This window comes from Schistocerca americana, chromosome X, assembly GCF_021461395.2.
Source record: "Schistocerca americana isolate TAMUIC-IGC-003095 chromosome X, iqSchAmer2.1, whole genome shotgun sequence".
Classification (NCBI taxonomy): Eukaryota; Metazoa; Arthropoda; class Insecta; order Orthoptera; family Acrididae; genus Schistocerca; species Schistocerca americana.
The window spans coordinates 614,847,219-614,861,664 of record NC_060130.1 but is presented as its reverse complement, the minus strand read 5'-3'; the positions used below and the strand labels follow the sequence as shown (position 1 = coordinate 614,861,664).

At 36.8% G+C, this 14,446-nt stretch overlaps 1 protein-coding gene across 1 annotated transcript in view; it reads right to left on the bottom strand.

The window, feature by feature from the left end:
• Positions 1 to 349: 349 nt before the first annotated feature.
• The window catches only part of LOC124556204 (elongation of very long chain fatty acids protein AAEL008004), a 312,294-nt gene continuing 298,197 nt past the window's right edge, over positions 350 to 14,446 (bottom strand). The window contains exons 8-11 of the mRNA XM_047130194.1: positions 6,020 to 6,076; positions 5,787 to 5,892; positions 2,336 to 2,472; positions 350 to 547 (exon numbers count right to left, since the gene is read on the bottom strand). Of these exons, the coding sequence (XP_046986150.1) occupies positions 350 to 547; positions 2,336 to 2,472; positions 5,787 to 5,892; positions 6,020 to 6,076 (498 nt within the window). The remainder of the gene's footprint in view (positions 548 to 2,335; positions 2,473 to 5,786; positions 5,893 to 6,019; positions 6,077 to 14,446) is intronic.

The following is a 14,446-nucleotide window of genomic DNA, read 5'->3' as shown; positions in this document are numbered from 1 at the left end:
TTGCCAAGAGAGTTCCATATTTCTAGAGCCCTGAAGGAAAACGTTTATGGCCATCAATTTGCTTTGGATGAAGAGGTGCACATCTGGGTACAATCACGGCTCCATAGGCAATCACAAACATTTTTCCATGAAGGCAATGACTGTCTTGTCTCACAGTGGGATAAATGTACAAACAATTATAGTGATTACTTTTGAAGTAATAAACAGTGTACTTACTTTTTTCTATCTATCTAGTTTTCATTTGACTGCCCCTTATATTATAGGGCTGTATGTGCTGACCATGCTGCAGACATTCTAAAGTTTTCTATGGTTTTTGTTCCAGATTTAGTGTTACTATTATTTTTCCTTATTAGAGTTTTTTTCCTACCTGTGGATCAGATTTCTCTTCTCTTCGTGATTTGCTCTTGTAAGCTTGATTATAAAAATTCGAAAACAGGAAATAGAACATGACAGCATGCATTCCAATCCACCACACAAATGCCTTGGGATAGTTGCAGTCTATGAACAATAGCTGGAAGGCATGTACCATTATTGCTACAAACTGTACCTGCAAACATAAATATTTGTTTTGCGGCTTCAATTATTTATACATAACAAAGTAACAAGATGACAAAAGACATCTTAACTTTCTAAGCAACTCAAAAGTCCTCTAGGGAAAAAGCTACTGGTGTATCTGGTAACAGTAAAACAAAATTAGAGCTAAATATCATTCTGTTTTGAGATAACAAAATACAAAGTGAAGGTAACTGTTATTTTGAAATGGGGGAAAAGCAAAACTTACACATGCACGCACACACACACACACACACACACACACACACACTCACATGTGCACTAGAGCTTGTAAGACAGTTACATTCAACAACTGGCCACTTCACAATACTGCAAATCGCAGGGATAAACACATCAATAAGTTAGTGTATGCTGACAGTTTCCACTGACTGGTGTCTTTTAGAATCATATTTTGAGAGACTTACATCAGCAAGGAAGTTCTTAACCCATATAGCTTTGTCATAAGTACAACATGCTGTGTTAATAATAATTATCTTCTAGGCATTTTTAAACAACAATATTATGAAAAGGAAAGTTGCTACTCACCATATGGCAAAGATGTTGAGTCGCAGATAGACACAACAAAAAGACTGTCACAAACAAAACTTTCGGCCATTAAGGCCTTTGTGACCAGTACACACACACACACACACACACACACACACACACACACACATAAAGTCGTGAGTGTGCATGCGTGTGTGTGTGTGTGTGTGTGTGTGTGCGTGTGTGTCTGTGTGTGTGTGTATTGTTGATGGCCTTAATGGCCAAAAGATGAGTAGTGACTTTCCTTTTCGTAATATTGTTACATTCCATCCAGGCATTTTAAATAGTTAGACAAGTTAACTGCAGTTCCACAGTGGATATATTCTTTAAATAAATTTGTTATAAACAATGCACTGTTTTCAAAACGACTAATAATATCTGTAACTAAGTTACCAAACAATAACTGACTGTACGTGCTCTTCATTAAACCTGACTTTGGTTTGAAAGGGGAGAGTTATACTATCACAGATATTTTCATGACTTTCTCAATGATTTAAATATGCCCAATGGCTAGCAAAGTCCACTCTAAAAGCAAACCAGTGATGTTCCTTCTTGACAACTCTTTCTTGTATAAAAAATATACTTTATTTAAAGATTTTAGATGGCTCCATGAAGAAAATGGGATCTTTTATGAAAATGAACAGTTTCACTCAAACAAAAATATATGGTATATAAAATCTAAATTTCACATGTTAATGTAATACTATAATAACATTTAATTAGCATGATGCAGATTTCCAATTATCATATTACTTTTAGATGTGCTTGGAAAGTTGCACGGTCAGCCTCTGTTTAGGCAACTTCAGCACTGGAATTGAAAGATTAAATGAGGCTGTTTGTAAGCCTTGTCCAACATCTTAACAATTATGCCTTTACGTGTTTACAGATAATAGCTTTATTCTCAGAATGTAAAACAGTTTCCTCATTTTATTTGCTTTTACTGTGTCTGTTGATTTTTGTATTGTAGAGATTATGTAGCTTTTATTGTTATTCACTGAATTGGCATCTCCTAACCACTGGCTTTGTTTCAAGTTCTTGGTCAAGAATCTCATAACTGATGTGTTTATGAAAGATGGTGGTACTTAACATTAGACAATAAAATTAGGAAAGAGAGAATGGTTCTTCACCCATAGAAAAATGAAAATCATCAAAATACAAAAACAGGAAATAATTATAGCTGGTATAAGAAAACTTTCCTTATTGAGAGAATAAGCATTGTAAACCAGTTTTAACTTACCATTTGGAAGGCAGTGAGGTATTTTTTCCACCAAAGGTATTTTTGATATTGTGGGCCCATTGCAGCCAACAAGTAATAAGTATACATAATAATGTGAACAAATGTGTTAACCAGTCCAAAGAAAGTGCTGTGGCCTCCTAGAATTGAAACATAAACAATAAAACGTGTCACTATCATTTGGTATACTCCAAAATTTATGAAGTGCAAGTCAAAATACTGGTAAGGTGTGCTTCACATACAAAGAGTTAATATGGGTAATTTGTAAATTAAATATAGGGTTAGGTGTTTTACAATAACTTTGTGCAGATTTTGGTCAATATTATCTTTTGGTTACCAATTTTATTAAAAAAAGAAAGTTACAATATTTCAGAGATGAAATTAAAAGAAAACTGCTGGCTGTGTACAGGAGAGCAATCTTACTGATTCTCAAAAAAAAAATTACATTTTCACAACTGAAATTGCTGCTGGATTATCTACGTCAGATGATTTCTGTGATAGTTTTCAGAATACATAACATTTACAGCTGAAGTGGATATTTGAGGTTTTGATTGAACAGTCAAACAGTTTGGGAGAAAAAAGTCCTGATTGCTGACTATATTTTCTTAATCATCTAGTCATACAAGTCTTTTTAGTATTTTGGAATATGTTCTAACTGTCTCTTCACTGTACTGCTTCTCTTCATCTGAGAAGAATTGTCTTCAAAGACTGCCATAGCAGCATCTCCATTTGGAAGGATTTTACCATTTCCTTTATTGTCAGATTAAACTACCTTGAATTCAATTTCTACCTTCTTATTACACTTGCTGATAGCCATAAGGTCCTCATAGTTCAGTTTCTCACAATTAGAGTTCAGAAACTCACACACATTCTCTTCAGTAAAATAAATGAAAACCATTTGAGGCACCATGCAATACCTCTTCAGTTTCACTGGTAATTTCACTGACCAGTTTATAATTTGGATATGATTAAGCAACAGCCAATGTGTTTCTGTGCATACCCATCACAAATTTTAGAGTGAAATAATTTAATTGTACTAGTTACCATCCTAACGTCAAACTATCACCAATGTGTCCTGATGGTACACTCACCAGCTGAACCAAATGCTACAGCAAGCTTAGAAAAATTCCAACATTGTGACAATAGTACCCTGATCTATGGGTTGTGGTATACGTCTGGTCTAAGAAGACAATAATGGAAGGTTGATGGCTGTAAATATTATCAACAAGGAGGAGAATTTTGAAAGGAATTATTTATTTATCAGAACATTTCTTCAACTCATTTGTAGTTCATTATTAAATGATTTAATGGAAATTAAAGATATCATGCCAATTTTTTACCTTTACTGGACATGCAACCTGTTTCTATTAAATCTCTTCAGTACTCTCAAATCTTCTGAATGATAGACCAAATGAGGTTTTAATTTACAACCACCTGAAGCGTTTTCTATGAAAACACAAGTGCATTGATCATTAGCGGTCTTAAAAAGGCTTTAGTTTAGAAATGGGTATATGTATGGCAAGGCATTCATTTCCAGAGCAAAAATTGAACCTGTTTCATTCAGATGTGTATCCTTTCTGTCACAATGTATTTCAATCTTACTTTAATCTATTTGGTTCCAAGTTATTCTCTTGGACTTGCTAACTCATTAGTTTCATATTATGGAAGCCAAACTTTTGCCTGAAATGAAGAAACCTACTTCTTAGCTACAGCTTGAATTACAACTCCAAAAAGAGGCATCACCAGCAGTTGCTGGGAAGAATCTATTGACTTATCTTTGTTACCATTTGTTCTTAGTGAAATTTAGTCACTCTCATTTCAGTGAAGTAGATTGGACATTGAGCTTTTTTCAATTTATTCGGCATTGTCACTAAAAGTTCTCACTGTAGATTCCATAAGTCCCATAGCACGCGGACTCTCTATGCTCACCTTACTCACAGTGATTCAAAACATGTAACCATTTTTTAAAATGACTGCCATACATTCCTTGACATCAAAACATTCACATGCTATTCTTTCTCGTGTAATTTTGAAAACAGACCCTCTCGCATGTACATGAAAGCCACATAGCAATGATTTGATGACAATGATAAACAAGCTCATAAAATTGTACAAATATACAGTATAACTGAAACTTAATGGCAAATTAAAAATGTGTGCTGGATCAGAACTTGAACCTGGGTCCTTTGTTTTCTATGGGCAAGTGATCTATCAACAGAACTATCCAAGTATGACTCATGACCTGACCTCACAGCTTTACTTCCACCAGTACTTTATCTCCTACCTTCCACACTTCAAGGAAGTTCTCCTGCATACATTGCAGACCTTGCAGTCTTGTAAGAAAGTATATTGCAGAAACTTGGCTTAGCCACAGACTGGGGGACTTTTTTCCAGAATTAATTGTCATTCTGCAGTGGAACACGCACTAATTTGAAACTTCCTGGCAGATTAAAACCCTGTGCCAGACTGAGACTTGAACCTGGGACCTTTACCTTTCATGGCCAAATGTTCTGCTGACTAATCTGTCCAAATACGACTTATTTTTGGAAATATAATGTAAAAGGGTAGATAAAAAAATCTACTCACTAAGTGGTGGCAAGAGAACACACATATAAATGTACTGAAACTTGCAAGTGTTCGGAGTGAGTGGCTCCTTCTTCTGGCAGAAGGATTGCAGGGGAAGGAAGATGGGTGAAGGAAAGGGACAACTATGGTTTAGGAAGTATTTGAAAAAGTTGCCCAGGTCAGGGGAGGCTTATTGGACAAGATGAGGATGGTTTCCTTCGCATCCTGTCCTGTAAGTCTCCCCTGACCGCAGTTCTGGCTGACTTTTTCAAACTTTCCTTATTTCCTAAGCCTCACCAGCACTTTTCTTTCAGCCATCTTCCTTCCCTTTCAAACCTTATACCACAGAAGGAGCCACTGGCTATGCAAATTTTAATGTCTTTATATGTGTGTTCTCCTGCCACCCCTTGGTGAGTAGATTTTTTATCTGTTATACTACATTATATTTTCAAACATGACTCATGACACACCCTCACAGCTTTACTTCCACCAGCACATCATCTCCTATGCAGGAAAATTTTTGTATTGTTTGGTAGGTAGGAGAAGAGTTACTGGTGGAAGTGAAACAGGGAGACTGGGTCATGACTTGTAATTGGATAGCTCAGTTCGTAGAGCACATTCCAGTGAAAGCTGTATGTCCCAGGTCTGAGTTCTTATTTGGCTCCCTTGTTTTAATCTACCAGGAAGTTTCAAATTAGTGGGCATTCTGCTGCAGAATGAAAATTCATTTTGCATACAGTATTATTTTTTGACTAATTGGCAACTAATGAGGCATGTGTTATATACTCAGCACACACTTTACACGTGAATAATAAAACAGTGAAAATGCAGATAACAGAAGCACATACACCAGGGTTTTATTGCATTTCATTTTCTCATGCTTATTTACCTGGTGTAAATTTAACTCCAAACCAAACACTCATAGGCATTACTCCATGGTGAATTACATGCAGTGTTGACACATGACTGTTCTTTTTCCGAAGCACAAAAAAGAACTGAAAGAAAAAAGACAAATCAAGTTATTTAAAATTTATTATTCAAGTAACATTACAAAGTCAAGAAATATTGTTGTTTAAATGTAAGACTGAAAATTACACAATGGAAAATAATTAAGACACTTACTGTATCAAAAAATTCTGTGAACTTGGAGAAATAATACCACCAACATGCATGGACCATCTGCAAGTAAATTCATATTATGGTAAGTTTTCAAATACAAAAGACTGTCTTACAAGTGCCAAACATTTCAAGGGACCTTTTGTACTGATTTGATTCTTATGAACTATGTTTTATACTACATTATACTGTGTTTTATACAACATATTGAGTTACATTAAATCTTTTTTTTTTTTTAATGCAATGTTAGTAACATGACAAATAAGCCATGAATTGCATATCAATTATAGAATATGAAATGCTAACATATTGGAACATTTGCAACTAACAAAAAGCCAAGGTTCCAATGGTAAAGGAATTATGCTTTATTTATCAAACTATATGCACAAATGACAGCAATATGGAGTTCTTGGAACATAGAATCACAGTAGCAATTGATCTCATGGTCTGTTGAAACTGGTGGTTTCATCCATTTTACACCAACTCAACAGCAAAAACATCAGTGCTGGCTAATTATGCATGTCTGCCTTATGTAATCAACCATACTGGCTCTAAATAATTGTGGCAACACAAACTTCAAAAATGTTATAAATAAAATAACTGTTTATTGATCAATTACTGCTTTCATAAATAATTTGTAACTCATACTGAAAATATTCTACTCTTTGGTTTATTTATGAGATTAATTTAATCCAAGATAACAGATTAGTGTTCCACTCATTTCAACAGACCATTCCTACAGCCACTATGAGCTGTTCACGTGAACTAAATAACATAACAATGGAGGAAAAAGTAAGAGCTAAAATGCATTAATTCAAACCCGCTCTGCAAAGAAATAGTTTCTTTCCTGAATCGTTATCATACAAGCATTCCATGAAGACAATAATCACAGATGAATCAGAATTATTAAGTTTTTTTCCTACACATCCAACATAATTTCAAGCTGCTGAACTTCAAAGCAGTCTCATTTCAATAATTTGCACCATTTCACAGTTACCAAGAATTATGCGTGTCAGACATTCAGCAACATATTTCATCATTTTCTTCTTATTTTCTGTATGGTCTCTAAGCTACAGATATAGGATTTTCTCATATTTGCTGCATGTTTATGTATTGTGCATTCCAGTTCAAACCTGCAGATAGTTTTTCTGTGATCATTGTTGAAAGCTAGCAACAGCTGTCCAGCTCTCCTCATTTTATGTGCCCAACTTGCTTGGTGTTTTGCACAATACATCTGGCCACAATCTGTTAAAGTAAATAGTTGTCTAACTATGACCTAATTTTTGTTATGTTTCTTATACATTAATTGCATTTGCAGTTTCTGAGCATTATACAGAGACTCTTTCTTTCTGTAGTTGCTTAGTGTGGTTTAGTTAAATGTGGATTCTTTTTTTTTTCAGGACCCCAACCACTTTGCAACTTATCATATACACTATGTGATCAAAAGTATCCAGACATCCCCAAAAACATACGTTTTTCATATTAGGTGCAATGTGCTGCCACCTACTGCCAGGTACTCCACATCAGCGACCTCAGTAGTCATTAGACATCGTGAGACGGCAGACTGGGGCACTCTGCGGAACTCACGGGCTTCAAATGTGGTCAGGTGATTGGGTATCACTTGTGTCATACATCTGTAAGCGAGATTCCACACTCCTAAACATCCCTAGGTCCACTCTTTCCGAAGTGATAGTGAAGTGGAAACGTGATGGGACACATACAGCGCAAAAGTGTACAGGCCGACCTCGTCTGTTGACTGACAGAGACCGCTGACAGTTGAAGACGGTCATAATCTGTAATAGGCAGACATCTACCCAGATGATCACACATGAACTCCAAACTGCATCGGGATCTATGGCAAGTACTATGACAGTTAGGCAGGAGGTGAGAAAACTTGGTTTTAATGGTTGAGCGGCTGCTTATAAGCCACACATCATGCCAGAAAATGCCAAATGGTGCCTCGCTTGGTGTAAGGAGTGTAAACATTGGATGATTGAACAGTGGAAAAATGTTGTGTGGAGTTATGAACCACAGTACACAATGTGGTGATCCAATGGCAGGGTGTGGGTATAGCGAATGCCTGGTGAATGTCATCTGCAAGCGTGTGTAGTGCCAAGAGTAAAATTTGGTGGCTGTGGTGTTATGGTGTGGTCATGTTTTTCATGGAGGGCTTGAACCTCTTGTAGTTTTGTGTGGCATTTCACAGTACAGGCCTACATTGATGTTTTAAGCACCTTCTTGCTTCCCACTGTTGAAGAGCAATTCGGGGATTGTGATTGCACCTTTCAACATGATCGAGCACCTGTTCATAATGCATGGCCTGTGGTGAAGTGGTTACATGACAATAACATCCCTGTAATGGATTGGCAGGCACAGTGTCCTGACCTGAATCCTACAGAACACCTTTGGGATGTCTTGGAACGCTGACTTCATGCCAGGCCTCACTGACCAAAATTGATACCTCTCCTCAGTGCAGCACTCCATGAAGAATGGTCTGCCACTCCCCAAGAAACTTTCCAGCACCTGGTTGAAAGTATGGCTGTAAGAGTGGAAGCTGTCATCAAGGCTGAGAGTGGGTCAACACAATATTGAATTCCAGCATTACTGATGGAGGCCGCCACAAACTTGTAAGTCATTTTCAGCCAGGTGTCCAGATACTTTTGATCATATAATGTACATCCAATGCTACACATATTAGTACAGTTATTTACAGTCTTTGACTGATCTTGTATGTTCACTTCTTGGAAAACGTACTCGTAATTTTCCCACATGTTGTGCCTGCTTTTGGCTTCATATTTCATATTAATTTAATTTTTGGTATATTCATTTATATACTTAATTTCATTGCTTCCAGGCATAATTAATGGAATGCATCTTTAATTTCTGTCTTACTCTGAACTAATGTGATTATTTCATCAATGAGCTATATATTCTTACCTGATATCCTATCTCATTTTGCTTCTCAGTATCTGTTTTTAAATATATCTTTTATCACCAATGTAAATAATTTTGCATCTATTACATCCTACCAGCTAATATTCCAGTTGATTTTTACCAATTTGATGTCCTAATATATGCTTCATTTTATGTTGTTTTTCCTAATCTCTGTGTAAAGTTAATGAATTGCACATTCTTTCCTATCACTTTCATCATTGTTATTACTGCCAAAAGTACTACTGTGTGGAAGTAATTTCAGAGTGCCCTGCACACTCCACTGTTGTAATCTATAACTTTCTGGATAAGTATGCCGGAATATGGATGTACTCTACTGTCCTGGAGTCCATTCTAAAGTCTGTGTCTTCACTCGTTTGACACAACCCAAATTTTTATCCTAACTATACTGTGAGTGTTCTCACAAAGAGTTTGTAAAATTGTAATATCAGTCTTATTGTCAGTTTTTCAGCAATACTTGGATCTTCTATGTTGTATATCAACATAGGTGTTGTAGGGTCCTAACTCTTGCGAAACTTCTTTTTATTCTAAAACTATACTGAACAATAAATTCAGCTATTTTATTAATGATTACTTTCCTTCTTTTTAAATAACTGGCAGTTCATATTTTTTTTAGTCAGCTCATTGCTTGTATAGTTCCTCATATTGAATGCTTGGTATTTCTCCGACAATGTATTGCAGATTCTATTACAGTAACGATTATCTTTTTAAGTTGCTTTTTTTATTTATTTATTTGGCAATCTTGTGTTCCAGTTTGTGAATATATCACAGCACATGGAACAGGTCAGTCCAGTTTCGATTCTTAAAAGCCAATGTAGACTACTTCTGTTATTCACATATATATATATTTTTTTCCTGCAACCCAAAGCATTACATTGACTGTTTATCAATGTGTTCATTTCCCTGTTATACCTGACTCCTTGTTTGAAGATTTTATGTCGCTATTTCAGTGCCTCAGATTTCCTGCTTTAGCTCTTTCCTTGATGTCTTGTTAGATTACACATATTATGATGTTTCTTTAACCATTGTTAATATTTTCTTCTTTCTAATACTTGGTAATACCTTAGGTTTCTTAGTGGTGTTGTCTTCCTCTCCAATACTTTTTCACTGAACTCTGGGTTCTGTTCTTCCAACAGGGTTTGACCCATTCTTTACATATTGTATTTGATCAAAAAGTGCACCAGAGTTGAAGCAAGTTGCAACAGAGCCAGCCACAAGCAGGTTACCTGTTGCAAAGCAAAACATGGCCAACAGGCATTGTGAAGCAGAGCCAGCTGGGAGCGATACAGCAACAGCTGACACTGCAATATGCTAGCAGAAGGACGGAGCCTTTCATCACTTGCCACTACAGAAATGTTTAGAGCATGTGCCTTAAGCCCTAAATGAACATAGTCTGGAGCATATAAGTACTCAGCCATTCTTGTCTCATTATCACAGCCTCCACCATGAGCCTGTGACACCTGGAGTGACATCCTGGAATGCAGTACAGGATCTGCTGTTCAACCATGAGGCAGAACAGCCTGCACTGACTCACGAGTGAGCCACCACCAGAGCAGAGAGCAACCCCATTGGTGGGGGGAGGTCATGGCCATCTCCACAGTATTGTCAAATGTGCCACCATGCAGTCATCACAGTTGCAGCCAGAGATGTCACTGATAGTGGTATTTGAGTGATTCCACACTCGTCCCCGCTCTTTGCGCTATCAGAAATGCCAGACATCTATTGTTTCGCATGAGAGGCAACTCTACTGTCATCCTGATATCCAATTTCACTGCCCACGTGTGACCATCATAGGGTCATCTAACACTCGTGTCACATCACTGACATCGTCTTCTAAGAGCAACATCTGAACCTACAGCCTACAGTATGGTGAGTGCAAAAAATTTATCATATTTTGGTCATGGAGAAAAGATTTGATGGTTGTGTATTTTTTAATTAGATTTTATTATGAGTAGAGAGCCAGTGGATTTCTCTAGTTTTAGAGGTAATGGAAGTCAAGTGGTGGGCTTAGGCATCAGAAACTGCTGATGGCCTTGCAAAAAATGTTTTGAAGCTGTTAAAATTTTAGCTACTTAATTGTCCATTCCTACATCCGTATGAATGTAGTACTATTTATCCAGGGTCATCTGGCAACACTATAACAGTTAAGCCTCATTACAAGATGCACAAGTCTGGAACTGCAGACTGGTTCTGGTAGGCCTGTTACATTGCATGATTTATACAGGATATACCTACCATGAATCGGCGCATGTGCACTGGATAGCAGTAACACATGGAACTCGAAGGAGACTGTTTTATTTTAAAGTTTTTCATACAGACTAAAAAAAAATTGTAAAATAAATTATTAAATTATATACTTAAAGAGGAATCTGATCGCCATATTACAGAAAGATGCATGCTAAACGGAAAATACACTTACTTTTCTTTACACCATATTCACAGCCCACTTGGTATGCAAAGTTTTTCTGAACTGACACTTCGATGCAACAATGAGCAAATGCAGCATTCCTCTGTGGGAGAGTCAATACAGGCAGGAGAATTGTCTTGGCCAATAATGCCAGCTCTCTGAAACCAATCCTACCAAGTGACACTTCACTCTTCTTTCAAGTTATGGAACTGGTACAAGTGAACAAGTCTTTTATCTCTGAAGGTCGGGTTGAACAAATTTCAGCCATACATACTAAAGGAACCCCATCCTATTGTAAGTCAGTATACAAATACATTTCTGGGTATATTTATTTGGCTGCTGTCATACATGACAGAATAAAAAAAAAAAAAAAAAAAAAAAAAAAAAAAAAAAAAAAAAAAAAAACTGCCACGTATGATAATCGCACAGCTATACTATGACACTGAGTACTTTAAGTACCCTACTGTACTTTCAATGTACTTAGTACAAAGTGCTTTTTAGATCATCATGTCTGGCAGACTCTCAAGAGACAGAAACATAAGCAGAAAATGAGAATCTGGTGCATCTGAAAGAAACAGAAAGGCTGAGATGATTATATCGAAGCGAGCTATGAGTTCGAGTAAGATGAAATTTCTAAAGAAAACTTCAGGTGTAACTGCTCCCGAGGCCTCCAATGAAGCTCTTATTCAAGTGTCTTTATCCCGGAGGATCTCATGGATAAATTAGGCACTGGACGCTATTTTTCAAAAACTGATTTGTGCGACGCATATCTTCAAATACTGCTTGATGAAGAATCTCAAAAAGTGTGTGTAGTGAATGCTCATTTGGACTTGTTTAAATATTTGTGTTTGCCTTTCAGCAGTGCTTCTGCACCTGCCATTTTTCAATGGTATTTGGAACAGCTGACTGCACAAGTGCCAAACTGTTCAAACTATTTGGATGACATTGTCATAGCAGGTCGTACACCTGAAGAACGTACTGCAAATTTATGTGCTTTCTTTAATGTGTTGTCTGAAGCTGGACTGGACAAGTGTGATTTTTTTAAACCTGAGTTGCAGTATCTTGGTCATGTCATAAACAGTCAAGGTGTGCATCCTCTTCAGTCGCATTTGTTAGCCATATGACACTTGCCAGTTCCACTCAGTGTCACAGAATTGCAAACTGTTTTAGGGAAAATGAACTATTATATTCAGTTCATAGCAAATGCTGCACAAATTGCAGCTCCAATTCCTTCCATCACAGGAATGTCCCCTTTGTTTGGACGAATGAGTGCCACATAGCTTTTCAGAAATTTAAAGATGTATTGTTCCATGATCGATGCTTAGTTCACTTTGATACTGCAAAACCAGTTGTATTGCAAGTTGATGCTTCCTCTTACAGAAACTGTGTAGTACTTTTGCATAGAACTGGTGATAAAGACAGACATATTGCTTTCACATCAAAAGCGTTGTCCAAAGTGCAGTGTAAATATTCACAAATTGAAAAAGAGTCATTGGCTATTGTGTATGTTGTCACCAAATTTCACCACTATTTCTATGGTAGAAAATTCTGCTAAGTAACAGATCACAAGCCTTTGCAGTCATTGTTCCATCCAATGAAACCGGTTCCTGTACAAACTGCAGAAAAATTGCAAAGGTGGACTTTGTTGTTGTCTCAATACCAGCATGAGATTGTGTATCGTCTGACAGATCAACATGGTAATGTAGACACACTTTCACGTATTCCGATTGGCCCTGATACAGACTTTGACACTTCTGCTGAATCTTGTTGTCACATCAATTATCAGGATTCTGAATTGCTTCAGTCTTTTCGCTGAACCATAAGAAAATTGCACAGGCCACAGACGCTGATCCAGATTTGAACATTTTGCTCAACTACATTTGCATATCTTGGCCTCATTCCTTGCACTGTATAAAGAACTCTGTAGTGAGCTGATACTTTGCATATCAGCATGGCCTTGCTGTACAGAAAGGTGTGATTCTTGTACAAAATGTCACTTACGTTTATTCCTGTAGAAAGTCACAAAGGGGAAGAACTAGCCACCACAATTTCAAATTTTTTAAACAAATGTAACATTGCTATAAGAAATTTGAGAGGCCAATCCTATGATAATGTGTCAAATATGTCTGGATATTACAGTGGTCTACAGGTGCATATTATGAAAATAAATCACCTCTTATACTACCTACCATGTTCAGCACACTCATTGAATTTGGTTGGAGTGCACACTGGAGAGAGCTGCTTTGGAGCTATCTCATTCTTCAGCTTTGTACAACTTTTTTGCAGCATCAACTCATTACTGACAGTTATGGTCAAACATCTTGAAAAATATGTTAAAGATGACCATTATTTGTCATTAGTTCTGGAAAGAGTCTCCAACACCAAGTCGTGTGTAGGAGGCAATGTGACTAAGGCTTTGTGAAAAGGTTAAACATTTTCCAGAAAGCTTTGCAGTGTACTGATGATGAGACTCAGACATCACAAGTGATTCATGAGGCCAGATGTCTATTAAAGGATTTTTTTTTTGGGGGGGGGGGGGATGCCTTAATGGCTGTTTTCTGGGCTGCCATACTAGATCAAATCAGTGTTGTTGGTATCTCTCTACAAAAAACAACTATTGAACTTGGAACAGCAGTTATCCTTTTAAAATCACTTTTATATTTTTTACTTTCATAGCAAGAATTATTTGATGATTATAAGGTGAAGGCAAGTGAGAAAACTGATATCCAGCACAGTGATGAAAATGAGAAAGTGTGAAGAAGGAAAAGGCATCAAAATGATGGAGCTGCAGAAGACATTGTGTACAGAGGAAAGGAGAAGTTAAAAACTGAAACTTATTTGTGTGTACTACATATGCTGTGTACAGTATTGTCACAGTGACTAGAAGCTTAGGGAAATTAATTCTCTGTTTGAATTTCTAACAGATTTCTTGACAAAGTCCACTTATTAAATTACAGAGGCTTGTACAAAACTTATTGAACATTATTCTGAGGATACCGAGCCTGAATTTATAGACAAGATTGTGCAGTTCAAGTACTTCATCTTACAATTAGAGAATGCCAGAAGATAAAACT